The sequence below is a fragment of the Dreissena polymorpha genome, chromosome 1 (genome assembly GCF_020536995.1).
Source record: "Dreissena polymorpha isolate Duluth1 chromosome 1, UMN_Dpol_1.0, whole genome shotgun sequence".
Lineage (NCBI taxonomy): Eukaryota > Metazoa > Mollusca > Bivalvia > Myida > Dreissenidae > Dreissena > Dreissena polymorpha.
The window spans coordinates 195,175,282-195,192,216 of NC_068355.1; the positions used below are offsets into that span (position 1 = coordinate 195,175,282).

At 37.7% G+C, this 16,935-nt stretch overlaps 1 protein-coding gene across 1 annotated transcript; it reads right to left on the reverse strand.

Moving 5' to 3' along the window:
- Window positions 1-6,222: 6,222 nt before the first annotated feature.
- On the reverse strand, window positions 6,223-16,195 carry LOC127865525 (uncharacterized). The gene is made up of 8 exons (XM_052405374.1): window positions 16,187-16,195; window positions 15,202-15,373; window positions 10,756-10,839; window positions 10,164-10,297; window positions 8,822-8,975; window positions 8,332-8,459; window positions 7,621-7,783; window positions 6,223-6,973 (listed from the first exon to the last, which is right to left on the reverse strand). Exons 1-8 carry the CDS (start codon window positions 16,193-16,195, stop codon window positions 6,726-6,728), a joined length of 1,092 nt encoding a protein of 363 aa, XP_052261334.1. The 3' UTR covers window positions 6,223-6,725.
- Window positions 16,196-16,935: the final 740 nt, after the last annotated feature.

Here is a 16,935-nt window from a genome sequence, read left to right on the forward strand (position 1 = left end):
CAGACTTACCGTGGCGGTGGTCTCCAGTCCCCGGTGGTCGGTGGCCGTGACGGTGCATGGACTTATCGTGGCAGGTCATCAGACCCCGGCGGTCGGTGGCCGTCACGGTGCAGAGACTTACCGTTGAAGTGGTCTCCAGACCCCGGCGGTCGGTGGCCGTGACGGTGTACAGACTTACCGTGGCGGTGGTCGTCAATCCACGGCGGTCAGTGGCCGTCACGGTGCACACAATAGTCTCCTCCCCCAAACGCTTGTTGGCCGCGTCCAGGTCCCACTCCTTGGTCATGGTAACGCATCCGGTGAGGGGATCCATGACGAAGACGCCAAGGCCCCGGGGGCACGACATCTTGTACGTGTGGACGTCGCCCACATCTTCGTCCTCGATGTCGTTCTTGAAGTCCGGATAGCTGATCTGCTCTCTGGGCTACAATTGAAGTAGTCTGGATTACCTGCCCTTATGTATACAATTTGTTTAAAATAGAAGCTGGGAACCAGACTAGAGCTCAAGTTGTTTACAACGTTAACTGTCATTTAAGATAAATTGGTCGTTGTCGGCTCAGGTATTACTTGAAAGCAACCCGGGTACTCGTAAGTATACTACAATGTACCCCGAGTACGGCAAATTTCCTTATAGACACCCGGTCATACTTCGTAATACTTTTTAGTATCATTGCCGCACACTAAGTACATTGAAGTTTACTTAAGAGAACTCTGGGTCCATTTTAATAGTAAGTTAGCCGACAATGACCAATTGAATGTTAGTTAAGCATAACCGTCGTAAACCTTTACAAAAATATTCATATTAATTCATTGTTAAACATGTGCTTAGTTTAAATAAAAAATGCAAATATCGACTAATTTTTCAATATGCGATAATATATGTTCGTTAAATTAACTTATCGATGTCTTCATTTATCAAGCTGTTAGATTTACTCGGCAGTAAAGTTATGTGAACAATGGTACTTATTCAGATTGTACGAATGTAAAGTCAAATATTTTTAGAACCAAGTATTAGTAATTATCGGATTATCATTATTTAACGATCGATAAACAATTCTGCACCGTTCTAATGCGTGGCTTAAGCCTCGTGGTTTCATTCATACAAATCCAAACACCAAATGAGCCGCTTTCTGATAAAACTGGGCTTAATGCATGTGCGTAAAGTGTCATCCCAGATGAGCCTGTGTAGTCCGCACAGGCTAACCAGGGACGTCACTTTCCGCTTGTATGACATTTTTCGTTTAAATGAAGTCTCTTCTTAGCAAAAATCCAATTAAGACGGATAGTTATGCCCAGTTTTCTCAGAACGCGACTCAAATAGTTTTTCCTGACCGATACACAACAATAAAACGAAAGCTATTTATAAAACACGCTTTAATTGATGTCTACAATGAGCGTCTTAAAAGCAACATATTAATACGAGCTATAAATAAACGGGAGTCATTCATCCATGACAAAATCAAAATTCGAAATCACTTTTACATGTACGTTTTGTCACACGTTACACATACGTATAATTGATTTTTATGTTGCAATAATATTAAAATTTCACATCAGAAAGATCTATATTTAGAAGGCGATATATTCAGATTTCAAACGTGTAAACGTGACCTTTTCATAGATCACACATATAAACGTTACATCTTCACATTTCGCACATGTTAACGTGACATATTCACAGGTCACAGATGTTAATGTATTCACACTTAACACATGTAAACCTGACATACTCACAGTTAACACATGTAAATGTGACATACTTTTTCGTTGGTGGGGGTCAGGGAGTTTTTTAAAATTTAAGCATCAAATGGCGCATTCTGGTGCGTTTTTATGCCTGATACCTGAGCTTATACACGTCTATTGCAGGCATATTCTGAATTACAAAAGTTGCGACAGACAGACAGACGATGGAGAAGTGATCTCTATATGTCGCAGTTTGTACTTTGTAGCAGGCGATACAACAATAAGGATCATGTGGGTTGAAAGAACGTTCTTCGGGATTTTTTGCCCGAAATTCCGTTTTTGAAATTTGGAATTCGTTGGTTGGTTTGGAGTAGACATATTGAAATGACACATAAAAGTGGTAAAAAACAATAAATAAGTTTTTTAGAATTATCGATTTACTTTGAGTTATTACACTTAATTCAGGTATCTTGAGGTATCTTTAATTTTGTGCAAATTAAGGACTATTGGCTATAGGCACATTTGTTTTATGTTACTCTTTTCTTTTAATTAATAAAAACAAGAAAAGGCGTAGGTCATACCGACAATTTAAGATTCCCAGGATTAATTACTCAAGAATAAAGGGATTATCGTTATAAAAGAGACCGATCGATTAACAACATAATTGACACGTACACTACCGCGGGCGGATGATGACAATCAACAATACACGTGTCATAACCGCGAAAGCGTGATTACCTTGATTCGTGGTAAAGATATTTTCAAATATACGGGTATTGAAATGAAAAAATGAAAAAGGTCTTTGCCGAAATTTCATTTTTGCAGAAAATATTAGGGCGGCGGCCGGCCACCGCCCCTGACGCCCCAACCCCGACGTATCTGAGTGGTCAATTAGTAACCCACACAAGGCATTTTCAAAATGGACGCACGTGTAATTGTCACTCTTAATAGTGACACAAACAAAACGCGAACGGACGCACATACATCACGTGACAACCCAAGACATAAAACAAGCGTGACATTTCTACACTCGACGCATTCGCACGCTGCGAGTAGCTCATTACCCCGCCTTCGTCGTTTTTCGTGATCGTCCAAGTCGTTGTTGTGAATTCCGGTTTCTCGTTGACGTCACTGATGAGCAGCGTCGAAGTCTCGGTCGTGGAATTGCCGTAGCCGTCGTAGGCGTGAATCACGACCTCGTACGAGAGTTTGTTGTCCTTTTCGAAATTAATCACGGACTTGGCGCGAATTTCGCCCGCTGAAAAGAAATCAAAGCGCTGAGAGCCTTAAAAAACTGTATGCGAGCCGATATACGTTATTAATATCAACGCGATTTATGAGTTTTATTTGTATACGACTCCAAACTAGGGTCTTTTTGTGTGGTAAAATATAGTTCGCACATAAACTGTAGAATACTTCACAATCGTAAATATTTGCCGACATGACATTCAGTGGTTTTCAAAAATGCCTGTTTCGTGGGCACGTTAATTCGTGTATTTTTCATTTTGGAGACAAACAAGAATTTGCGTCGCTCATTTTCCGATAAGTTTGTAAAAAAATATCAAATGAATATTAATTATTTTACAGAACAAAAAAAGGCTAACACTGCTTTCGATCTAACGATCGTGTATTAAAAACTCGAGGGAACAACATTTCTTGATATTCAATGCTTTAACTTTCAGTTAAGTTGCTATCGCTGGAACCAGTCGGGGAGAAATGTGAAATAATGAAAAATACCCGCCCTTGTCAAAACTCCTACGACTAATAATATTTGAATACTATTTGAGTATATATATTTTTTTTTTACAATGAATAGCACGCTTTCTTAAACATAGATTACTTGCGTAACATCTCATTTACATACATAACTTGATCCAAAAAGTTAAAGTGTTGATGAAGGTGTTTATCAACTGCGCTAAAAGAAGTACATATCACTTTCGTTTTATTTTAAAAGTGCAGTTTTAGTTTTTAACAAAGCGCATATCCTATTTTAATTAAATGATTTTGATTTTTTTTCCAATTTACAAAAAAAAAAAAAAAACACGGAAAAACATGTAAACGCCGTACTTGCAGAATCGCATGTGAAATAATCTGCGCCACCGTCCATGAAGTTGCAAAAGTACTTTATGACGTCTCCAACATCCGGGTCCTCGTGATTTACGTCATATATAACGTCACCGGCGGCGTTGTTTTCGTAGACGGCTAAAACGTCGATTTTTGGAACGTTCGTCAGCTTTGGCACAGTGTTTATATCTGGATTAAAAAACAGTTTAAATATGAAAACGCACACACGCAAAACAGATTTACATCTACGGAAATATTCCCAGGGAAAATCCATAAAGCGGTTAAAAAAGAAAATAAACAAAGCCGGTACTGCTTTCATAATTTTTTCCTTCAAAAAAAAGTTTTCGCTTTGGTAAATAAATTTTGAGTATTGCTAGAAAGGATTGATTGATTCATACTTTGTGGAATCTAAGAACAGTGCCAAAATGATTGTTTTGAAACAAATGTTATGATACAGATTAAGCATCTTACAGTGCCATGTCAGCATTATAATTCTTTGTAGTTTAAACCTATTTATTTTAGCTCGATTGCATCGAAAGCCTAAGGCTTATTGAAAGGCTCTAGAGTCCGAGTCCGTATCCTAGGACTCAAAACCAGTACTTGGTGTCTTTGGGGAGATCGAAAGAACGCTCCCACAACTCGAACTCATCACCACCCGGTCGTTGGGCGGACACCATATCCACTACACAACGGGGACTCTCTTTTTCTCTTTAACACCAGATCAAGAAGTGACCGAGTGAACAGAAACATTTAAGCAGGGGAGACAAATACAATTGCCTGTTATCTTGTTACTTAATCTTAATTACCTCCCCTCCAATAATCAAGGCGGAAAGGCAAACAATGACAGAAAGGAATATTTTAATGCGAAACTGGTCGGAGCGATTCGTAGCTATAAGACGAATCTCGACATTAAATGGTACATTTCACATGCACTGACAACATTAAATACCATGACATAAACAGCGAACACAATTACGAATATTGTCGTCGATTTGATTTGTTTCCTTTCGTCAGTTGTGGGTGTTCGTGTTTTGGTTTTATTTTTCCATCTGCTTTTTTTCAAAGGCGGAGAAACATTGACAAAACTAGAATATATCCGGTAACTGTGTCTAAAACGGATACGTTAACATTTACGTAACCAATGTTTGTGGTTTCGGTTTTGTTATCCTCGCTAAATCAATTTATCCAACACTTACCCAGTTGTCTCAATGTACTGACCAGCTATTACCACAATGACGGTGTACGGAGTCGGATTCTTGTTATACTTGTCTGTTGCCACAACAGTTGGAACGAGTTGTTAGGGTACGAATGAAGATCCGCATTCGTTACTATGTCTCCATCTAGAATTGCGCAATAGATTATGCCTGTACACAAGCTATCATTAATTAATTGAAGATTGATGCGGCGAATACCATCTGTTTTTTAAGATATGCAAATGAAGATGGTTGTACGCAATATAATGAATATTACTTCAATACATTTTCAAATTTTACCGAACCACAAAAAAGTAAAGAAAACAATTTAAGCAAACTTCAAAAGGCGGAGACTATAGAGTACCGCCGTTGTAATTGAAAATCCGTGTATACTTCAATAAATTACCTTTTAATGGACACTTTACATCATAGATTTTGGATTTGGGAACAAAAAGAGATTAAATTACGTAGCTGTGTTAAAAGCATTTTTTCAAGTTAAAAAATTACAGAATTTATGTGCTAACGAAATAGTCATTTTTTATGACGGAATTGTGTGCTGACGAAAATAAATTGGTCAACCCATGAAATCATTAAAAAAATAATAAAAGTTAAAATACTTTTACAGTGAATGGCTTTTTGTGATACATTATTCAGTGCATTTATGTTAACTCGTATTCCACAAAAGCTTATTTTTAAATCGAGCCACTTATTATGGTTATTAAATCTAAAGCACACTCTTAGATTAAACATGGGGCGTTTTCATAACAGGGCGGAAACCTTTATACACTTCGTTACCGCGTAAATGATTCACTCCGCGTGAAATATCTACTGAATAACCTACTCGGAGACATGATGAATGGACACGTGGCATTCAGGGTACAGGACAGTATACTGTAGATGACGTTATCGTTTTCCACGTCACTTCCGGAAGCGGTAAACACGGTGTCGGTAGCGCTGAAGTCTTTTGCGATGAGGCTAAGTTTTGTAATAGGCGACCCTTTGACGAAAGGTAAAATCGTTTGAAGCACTCAATAAAAACAGTTTGAAGATTCTTAAAGCAACTCAATGGCATCGTGATCCAAAATAAGGTTGATTCTATAAAACTAGTCCTCCGAACAGGCTAATCAAGGACGACACTTTCCGCTGTTATTGTGTTTTTCGTTTAAAGAACTTCAAATCCGGTGCCAGCGCAAAGTGTCGTCCCTTATAAAGCTGTGCGGTCTGCACAGGCTTTTTCGGGAAAACACTTAACGCACGTGCATTGAGACACGTTCTCCTAAAGCGAGGATCATTATGAGAGGGGGGTATAATGCGGGTTATAAAATTACAGCTCCTGCTCTCTTGCTGATATGTTAGCGGCATTTAAACAATTAATACAAGTATTAAAGGGTATAAAACGGCGAAAATACCTGTCTCGGCATGGACGTCACCATCTTTTTTGTCACGTGAATACCATATCTTGTAAGTCACACAAAGCTGTTTAAACGATGTTAATTAAAACAAACCGTAAGACGTTATAGCGGGAGACTTAAGGAATTATATTAAATCAATAAATTTCATAAACACGTTTTTATTTTAACAAACACGTTTTTTTGGATATCTTTAACATAAATCATGTTTCGGCCATAGCTTTCATCAGTAGTATGATTCGAAGCATAAACACAAAAAGTGACGTCAACGTAATACAGTAAAGTAACGTCGTTTGGCAAACAAAAAGACATCATGCGCAATACAAAGATGGATCAAAGTTAATACAATACTTTATAAGTAATACTATAATTCATTTTAAAAGTATCTAAATAACGCTAGAATTTTCGCAAGAATGTCCTTAATCAAGCATATGTTGTTCGGCTTACTGCTAATGTTGTCGATCGTCGGTGCTTTGTTATCGTTAATATGGACGGTGAAAATCTTCTCCGCCCCTTTGACCCCCGCGGCGTCGCTGCACTGAATGTGCAGGTTGTAGAAGGGGTTCGTGTCGTAGCTAAGCGACCGCCCAGCCACCGCCACGCTGACGTAGTAGATCACCCATACTGAAAGAAATCGTGCAGTCGTAATGAAGTCATAAATATGGGACATTCTCAAGAAAACATGTTTATTTATTGCATATTTTACTGGCATGTCTTCAAAAGAATGTATGTTTTGTATTATCTGCAAACGCATGTTTGTTTTTGTACATGCAAGTTACTGATGCTCACATCAAATAAACTGTCCTATTCTGTTCTATAAAAATACTTTAATTTAGTCTTTTGGCGATTTTAATATTATACATAATGACAATAGTGGATATGGCGTCATAAAGAAGTTGTTTAAAATAAGTAGAACATGAATGACGTCACTAGATGCAAGAATATAATTACTGAAAGGTAATACTTATAACGTAAACTGACGACATAAATATAAATATACTGTTTATACTGAAATTATGTTCATCAATGTTTCTAAATATAGAAGAAAAATGTAGGCCTATCCTGCATGTATAGATCGACGTTGCGTAATGGATATTGTGTCCGCCTAGCGACTGGGAGGTCATGGGTTCAAATACCACTGCGGAAGCTTTCTTTTGATCCCCAGTCCCAGAGACATCAAGTTACGCAGAAAACAAACTCAATAGCGTTTAAATAAGCCTGAGGTGTTTTATGCAGTAGAGCCAAAATAAATGGATATATACTGTTTATACCTTTTGTGGCGGGCTCGTATTTGACGTTAAACTCGTTATACGTCGGTGACGTCTGAACGCAGTCAGCCGCGTCCTCCGATAACGTCAACGTCGTGAGTTGCTTTTCCGCAGTCTGCCACTCGTCCAGAGTTGACGCCGTCGGCAAACTCGTTATCTTTGGACCCTTAAATGATACAGTATACATTGGGTTTCGTTTTTGAACTTGACTTAACCCATTTATGCCTAGAGTCTTTAAAAAAGGCATTGGCAAACAGCGCAGACCCAGATGAGACGCCGCATGATGCGGCGTCTCATCTGGGTCTGCGCTGTTTGCCTAAAGGAATTTATGTAAGAAATATTCTAAATATAGAAATAAATATACTCGACATCCCTATTTTTGGAAATAAATTGATCAAATTTAGAAGGATGGGAGAGTCCACTAGGCATAAATGGGTTAATGTATTTGCTTGAAGTGTCGTTCGTGCACAGGCACAGTCTAATCTGGGACGGCACCTAATGCGCATGCATTTACACCAATTTTATCAGAAAGACGCTCTCGTGAGGATGTACAAATCAACGTTAATCGCGACGTAAATATCAACGTTACTCGCGACGTAAATATCAACGTTATTCATTACGTAAATATCAACGCTACTCACGACGTAAATATCAAGATTTACTCAACACGTAAATATCAACGTTACTCAATACGTTAATATCAACGTTACTCACGACGTTTTGGACTTTGACGACGTAAGTATCCGTGGTTTGAAGAAGGCCGTCAGTGCACGTGACGTCAAGATTATACGTCGCCTTTGTCTCAAAGTTCAGAGCTCCATCCGTCTTCACGATTTGGTTGCCTGAAAGACGTCTGTGCGTGAGCGCAATATAAGTCTCATTCTGCGAAGCCTGGACTTAATGCATGTGCTAAAGCGTCATCTCAGATCAGCCTATGCAGTTCACACAGGCTAATCAGGGACGACACTGTCCACCTGAACTGGATTTTTGCTAAAGAGGCTTCCTTTAAACAAAACAAATAAATACCATAAAAGCGCAATTCGTGGAATTATGATTTTTTGGGAAACAAATGAGGAAATTGCGTCGGTCATTTTCCGATTTGTTTGTGCTAAATTCGTAAATGGGTCGACCCATGAAATCAAGGAAAATTAATACCCCACAAATAAAAATGATTTTACACTAATACGAGAGATTATGTACTAACCAGTGACGGCGAATGGTCCCCCGTCAGCGCTGGTCATTGAGCAGGTGGCGTCAGACTTATCGAAAGTTACGTAATCCAACGTCTTTAACGTCAACGGTCCGCTAAGGGGATCAGCGACGTCACTGGAGCCCCCTGGGTTAGTGATCACCGGTGCCTACGGAAATATATCAAAACGGGGCTAAATGCATATGCGCACAGGCTTATCAGGTACGACACTTTCCGCTTAAAAAATTATGGAAACTTTCGTTTGAAGGTTGTCTCTCCTAAATGAAAGTCCAGTAAAGCTTCGTCCCAGATAAGCCTGTGCAGTCCGCACAGGCTCATCGGTGACACAACTTTTTTCATAAGTTGGATTTTTTCATAGGAGACCTCATTTAAACAAAAAACTCTGTAAAAGCATTTATTGACAAACATTAACACTTCCTTGCAATATAGTCACACCTCAGTTAAAATATTCACCAATGGAAATGCGTTTAATATCTTACCTGACTTACAACTTCAGCCTAGCATTTGACACATTTTGAAAGGCTTTAAAGGGACCTTTTCACAGATTTTGGCATATTTTAAAGTTTGTGATTAAATGATTTATATTGATAAATGTAATCATTGGGTCTCTAAAGCTCCAGTAAAAAAATAAAGAATGAAACTTACAAAGTAAAAAAGAAAAAAGTAACCCTAAGCAGGGCTCAAACCAGTGACCCCTGTAGTCTTGGAGTAAAAACCAATTACACCGCTCGGCCATCCTGTCAAGTATGCATGAAGGATGTATTTTATACTAAATATAAGCAAACTTAGTAGTTTAACAAAATTTAACGACAACAGAACTCTCGAAATTATTCAATAGTTTCGCGTTGCAACACTTTATAATTTTCAGGTTTTTAAATCGTCAAAAGATGCATATAATGAATATTTTAGAGCATGGTAAATGTTCAGTTTTACTGTTCCCTCACACATATCATAATTAAAACGAATATGTGCGAATTTGAAACAACTTTTTTATCAATGCATGAAGGATGTATTTTATACTAAATATAAGCAAACTTAGTAGTTTAACAAAATTAAACGACAACAGAACTCTCGAAATTATTCAATCGTTTCGCGTTGCAATGCTTTATAATTTTCAGGTTTTTAAATCGTCAAAAGATGCATATAATGGATATTTTAGAGCATGGTAAATGTTCAGTTTTACTGTTCCCTCACACATATCATAATTAAAACGAATATGTGCGAATTTGAAACAACTTTTTTATCAATTTTGCCAAACTGCCAAAATGTGGAAAGGCCCCTTTAACATTTACACTCATTTTTGTCTGCAACGATGGAAAAGAGGCCCTTGACGTACCGTATTGATTATGTTCACAATCAGCGTCTCTTTGACGGTGGACACGGAGTCGCCGCACGTGATCTCGACGTTCACGGCTCCGGAACTTCTTTCGAAATCGAATACGCCTGGATTGTGGGCGAACACCAGGTACTCTGCATGAAGATGTAAATATTGCTTAATTGGTCGTTGTCGGCTCAAGTCTTATTTAAAAGTATCTCAGGTTCTCTAAAGTACTCTCGTAAGTTATGAAATATGCACAAAACTATACTAAATAAACATACACACCCCTTTTTTTAATGTATCGTTTAAATCGCGTTTGATTAACATTATAAGACCAACACACGCTGACAATCATATCTTAGCAACTTTTACATTGTTTTACCCAAACTACTTTTTACAAAAAAGCGTGTTTGTTTTATACAAATATTATCATTTGTAAAAAGCATAAAGTGAAAAGAAAATTGGTTGCATTCGGTGGAAATTGATTTTAATTGACTCGTAATCATAAAAAAATAAATATTTTGAATGATCACTCGTGAATTAAAATCGATAATCCACCTGAACAAATACCCTTAATGTAAACAATGACGTAAATGGTGACGTCACGTACGGGTATTTGGTGGTGTCACAGTACTTTGCTCCAAAGGTAGAATGCCCACGGCAAGTGCAGTAGCGCTCAAGTTATATGGTGGAACTGCAAATAAACAGAAAAAAAGCTCTTTGAACATAGTTATACCCTGGAATACCAAAAGGAACAAATCCGCATTTGAGGCGTATTGTTTTGTTGACAAAGCGTGATGTTCTATTGACGCAGTTATCTTTTTACACATAAACAACATTTTGTTAGAACTTAATTTGAAGAAAACAATCCGAAGAAAATGTAATAGCAAATTAAAATAGCACACTTTGGCTGGTAACAGAGAACGTATTTGGTTTGGTAACAATGCATTGAGCAACTGTTTGACGGAATAGTCTTCCGAAACATGTGAGCGATCGAGCGCCATACACATACAGAATAAAATAGTTTTTAATTTGCGATATCATCAGAGGTGAGCGCAACGAGCAAAATAATAAAAGTCATTGTGTAAGTATTTGCTGATCATTTAACAAGCGCATTCAGCTTATTAGATGTTGTCATTTTGTATTATCATCCGTTTTAAGAAAACTAAACAGTATGTGTGGTAAAATTTGTAGGCTTTTCCAAATTGAAAATAATAGAAATCAACGCTGCTTTAAAAAAAATGGATGCGGGGCTAACTGGACCATGAAGGCGCAATAATTATTATATTTAATTATTATTTTAATACGATGTTCAATTTGATCAAATTTGTTTGGCCTTACAATTGAATAAATTATAAGTATATGGGCCGTGCTCTGTTAAAAAAGGGTTTAATGCATGTGCTTAAATTGCCGTCCCTGATTAGCCTGTGGAGTCCACACAGGTTAATCTGGGACGAAACTTTTCGTTTTTATAATATTTTTCGTTTTAAGAAAGTCTCTATTTAGCAAAAATCAAGTTTAGGCGGATAGCGTCGTCTATTATTAACCTGTTCGGACTGCTAATGCTTATCTGGGACGACACTTTACGCACATGCATTAAAGCCCATTTTTGCAGAGCGCGGCTAAAATAAAGTTAGAAATCCTAAACCACAAGCTCGACGTCGTTTAAAAAATGACATTATTTATATAGATATCAATAGTTTTATCCAATCAATTCTTAAAATTCTTAAATCCGTGTTTATAACATAAGGCATATTTCGACGATGAATGGATCTATATTTCCACACAAGGCAAATGGTTTGTAAAAATTAACCCATTTACGCCAATTGGACTCTCCCATCCTTCTAAATTGGATCGATTTATTTCCATAATTAGGGATGTCTAGTATATTTATATCTATTTTTAGAATATTTCTTATAAAAATTCCTTTAAGCAAACAGCGCAGACCCTGATGATACGCCGAATCATGCGGCGTCTCATCTGGTTCTACGCTGTTTGCCAAGGCCTTTTTTCTAGACGCTAGGCATAAATGGGTTAAAAATCCTACAAAGTTACACATACCGCCTAGGTCCGATGCTGTGAGAGTATATAGTAATGTTTTAGACGTCACTGACTCGGCTATTGACGGTAAAGTAACGGCAGGAAGGTTAACAAACACCGGAGGCTGACAGAGAAACATACACTAATTATTTAATGAAATGAGCCGGTTTGATTAAAAACGGGGTTTAAAGGCACCTTTTTAATTTATGGTAAATTTAGAAAATTAAACAAAAATGTTTCAGATTCGCAAATTTTCGTTGTTGTTATGATATTTGCCAGGAAACTGTAATACTTAAATTTTACCATGCACTAAAATTTTCATTATATGCATCTTTTGACGATTTAAAAACCTGGAAAGTATAAAGCGTTGCAACGCGAAATGATTGAAATAATTTGGAGAGTTCTGTTGTTGTCGTTATATTTTGTTATATGAGGATTGCTTATATAAAGTATAAAAAACATCACTAATTGTATGAGCACGGATGGCCGAGTAGTCTAAGCGTAAGTTTTACTCCAGGGGTCAGTGGTTTGAGCCGAGTTGATGGTTACTTTTTTTCTTTCTTTAATTGTATTCGTGTTTTTACTGGAGCTTTTTAGATCCAATATTTACATTTATCAATAAAAAGAATTTAATGCCAACTTCAATTCATACACAAATCTGTGAAAAGGCCCGTTAAAGGAATATGCATGAAGTGTCATCCCAGGGACAAGCATTTCCGCTTAAACTGTGTTTTCGCTACGGAGAGACCTCCTTAAAACACAAAATACCATTCAAATGAAAAGTGTCGTTCCCGACTGGCCTGTGCGCACTTCACAGGCTAACCCGGGACGATACTGTACGCCAATGAATTGAGACCCGTTTTCTCAGAGAACAGTTCATTTGGTTTGAAACCTTTTGATCATCACTAAAAAAAGACCGTTTTTGAAGAACTACAGGAACCACTTGCAAAAAATTACCATATAAATGCTCAATTTCTAAACTATGATAAACGTATAAGAACTCAAAATAAAACCCGTTTAATATGTATAACAATGTTTGTTATAGGTTTGTAGTACCACCTCAGGAACTGAAAGAGTTATTTCCGTTTGTGTAACCTTTTTTCTAAACTATGTTAAACCTGCAAGAATTCAAAATCAAACCAATGTGTTTCCTTGTAATACCATCTTAGGTACTTGACGTGTTATTTCATTATGTGTGGACAGACAGAATGACTATATGAATATGGATCGACATATATACATAAAGCCAAATGTTTAAACCACATTTCTCGATTATTGATGGTGTACTTATTTTAGTTATAATAACAATATTAAGCTTTGTCTCATTTTAAGTTACAGTGAAATTACCCTTGACCAATGGTGGAAAAGGGGCGGGGCGTAATTTCCTCTTTATTAGAATGCCAAGTTTATTCTTTGCTTTCCGATGGTCCATAGAAAATAATAGTGAATTAAAAATGATATTTCACTGTTTCAAACAGTGAAAATAACAGTGAAAGTTATTGATAATTTTCATTGTTTTACCGGAACTATTTTTAGATATCTTTGGTTTCCCCCACTTAAAGGCAATTTTACTAAGGGCGACTATTCTGCATTAATGTTTATAAAACATACAGATGAGCTTCATTTTAAAAACATGGGGGCACCCAACGGGGAATTTTATTGTCCGGAATGGCAAAACACACTAATAATCATTTGTAAGCATAAACAAAAATGCTGCACCACTTGTGAAAATCTTTTTCTATGATCACTCGTGAATTAAAATCGATATTCTACCGATCCAACACATATCCTCTATATAATCAATGACAAGGCTACATGCCGGACTGTTCTTCGTCTTGGATTACTTACGCTATTTTTCAGCTCCTGCTGGTACAAATAAACATGACCCATGTATAATCCTTTCAAAATTACACACCGTATCAACCGTTATAAGTTTAAAGTAACCTATCATTGTTTGATTTAATGGACCAGCGTTGTTTGTACCGGGGTGATTAGTGGGTTTCTCTTAACTCGTGTTTTTCAGGTATAGATCTATTGATTGAAAAAAACGCCCTGTTACCTGATATAAAAATCAGTCACCTTTGTATACAGGGTGCGTGACTTTGTGGGGGGACCCAATTGAACTTTATTTGATGTAAACACACCGGTTGTGGTGCTTCTTCAAATAATTTGTTTAAACAATTTTTCTTGAGATGTTCAACTTGTGCATAAAAGACAGTTTTAATGCTGCTTATGGCAATGTGAAATACATCAGAATTAATTGATTTAATAAGCCTGTTTCTTTTCCAAAAATTGATTTGTAACGCATTCATGTACACGCTTACGCTGCACGCAACGTGAAATTTAGGCACCGATTTCAGACGTATTCAATGATGTGTTCTTTAATCTTAAGCTATCCGAATAAAATGCTGGATAAAAAACTTTCTTGTATGCACAAAAGATTTGTGCAAATGTATCTCAACAACTTAAGATATTTGCAAAATAAAGTTCTTAACGTTGTGTTTACATTCTGTCCAGCTCGTGTGTAAAGCCCTGTGAACCCCCCGTTGATCCTGCATCGTGTATAACGTTGATATCACCATAACGGTATGATAAAAGGCACAACTGTGATTGCATACAGTAGAAAATAACGTCTCCGCGTTATCTGACTTAGCCAATTAAAAATGAGTATTATATACGAGGTCATATAAAACTTAAACTGATGTGACCTTGAAACGCATTTATCCGTGACTCCATTGAGTCTTTTCTGTGAAAACTAGGCTAAATGTATGGTCGTAAAGTGTCGTCCCAGATTATCATGTGCAATCTACACAGGCTAATCAGGGACGACAATTTCCGCTTAAGCTGGATTTTCGTGTAGAATCGACTTCATAAAAACGAAAACAACATATAAAAGCGAAAAGTGTCGTCACCTTTTAGCCTGGGTCCGCTCAGAGACCACTTTTAAAGCACATGCATTAAGCCCAGTTTTTCCAGAACGAGGATTAAATTGGTATTGATTTTTCCAGTTTATTACTTGGTGCCACGCCGGCGACCACTTCAAAAAGGGCGTTTTCCGGCGCTCTTGCAGAGCACGTAACGGTGTCGTCGCTATCGGTGACGCTGAATGTGTGAAGGGTTTCGGTGGCGTGTTTGAGACCGTCGAAAATGTTAGATCCGGTAGCAGGCAGTGCAGTGAAAACCGGTGGCTGAAGTCAAATAATAAAATCATTACACAGGATATTATGTCATCACTATCAAAGATTTTCTGTTACTAGTTACCATTTGGCATGGATATTCACTGAATTTCTAGCTAGAACAAAGTCAAGTCAATACTTTTATCAATAATCGAAGACCACACGTCCAAAACAGTGCTGTCTGCACCGGCTAATATGGGACGACACTTTAAAAGTCCCACGCATCAAACCCGGTCTTCTCAGAAATAGGCTCGTATCTTTCAACAAAACGTTTTTAAATCCTCAAGCCAACAACATCGGCTCAAGCCAAAAAATGAATGTTTCTCTCGATAGCAAATATATATGTCAAACATTATAGACTCGGAATAAGTTGTTGCTGCCGGCATAGCTACGCGCAATTTGCGTTTTTGGGTTCAAGCGACAAACACTCGAAACGAAGTGTCACTGTTTATATGAATTGCATCAGTTCTTGAGAATGTATTTTAAAAAATCAGGATTGGTCGTTTTTGAAAGAGCATACACAATATACAAACAGTATAATGCTCCTTAAGCAATTCATTAGAATTTCCATATCCTTTAACCCATTTATGTCTAGCGTCTAGTAAAAAGACCTGGGTAAAAAGCGTAGACCCAGATGAGACGCCGAATGATGCGGCGTCTCATCAGGGTCTGCGCTGTTTGCTTAAATGAATTTCTGTAAGAAATATTCTAACTATAGTTATAAATATACTGTACATCCCTAATTTTGGAAAGAACTTGATCCCATCTAGAAGGATGAGAGAGTCCACTAGGCATACATGGCTTAAAAACGTGAACGCAACTTACCGAGTCCATGATGTTGACGTTAAACGTCCCCGTGATGTCATTGACAACATTTCCGTCTGTGCACTTGATTGTTAGCGGCAGCGGAACAGCCTAGTCATTGAAGTCGATAGACGCCTGGGTAACGGCGTTTCTGATCCACACTTCGAACTCTGTAATACAATGGAACTAGATTTCAGCCCTCACAATTAATATTTCAAAGCGGAAAATCTCGTCTCTGATGAGCGTACGCGGACTGCACAGGCTAATCTGAGACGACTCTGTACGTACATGCATTAAGCCCCGTTTTCCAAGAACGAGGCGCGCATGAGTTACGTTTACTAAGACGTGTTAAATACCGACATATAAAAATAAGTTAAATACTTACAGTAACAGTTCAAATATTTATATGAACCGCCCTCTGTGAAAATGGGGGTTTAGGCATGTGCGTAGAGTGTCGTCCCAGATCATCCTGCCCGGTCCTGTACAGGCTCATCAGGGACGAAACTTTTCGCCTTAACAAGACAAATTGCCAAGAAGAGACTTTCTTGAAACGAAAAATATCATAAAAGCGATAAGTGTCGTTCCTGATACATACTGCACAAGCTTATTTGGGATGACACTTAACGCACATGCATTAAACCCCTTTCTCACAGAGCGCGGCCCATTTATTTTTTACTAAATTGTTACCCAGTTTCTGGGGATCGGTCGGTGACGCCACTTTTCTGATCTCATAGACTGTTGTCACAGGTGACGTCACAGAACATGTCGTA

Bases quoted from the DNA above. Each gene is read 5' to 3' on its own strand.
- LOC127865525 (XM_052405374.1), bottom strand. The intron at 7,784-8,331 runs GTGAGTAACGTT...GTATCATTTAAG, and splicing joins TCGTCAAAGTCCAAAACGTC to GGTCCAAAGATAACGAGTTT. The intron at 6,974-7,620 runs GTATAAACAGTA...GATTTCTTTCAG, and splicing joins ATACGAGCCCGCCACAAAAG to TATGGGTGATCTACTACGTC.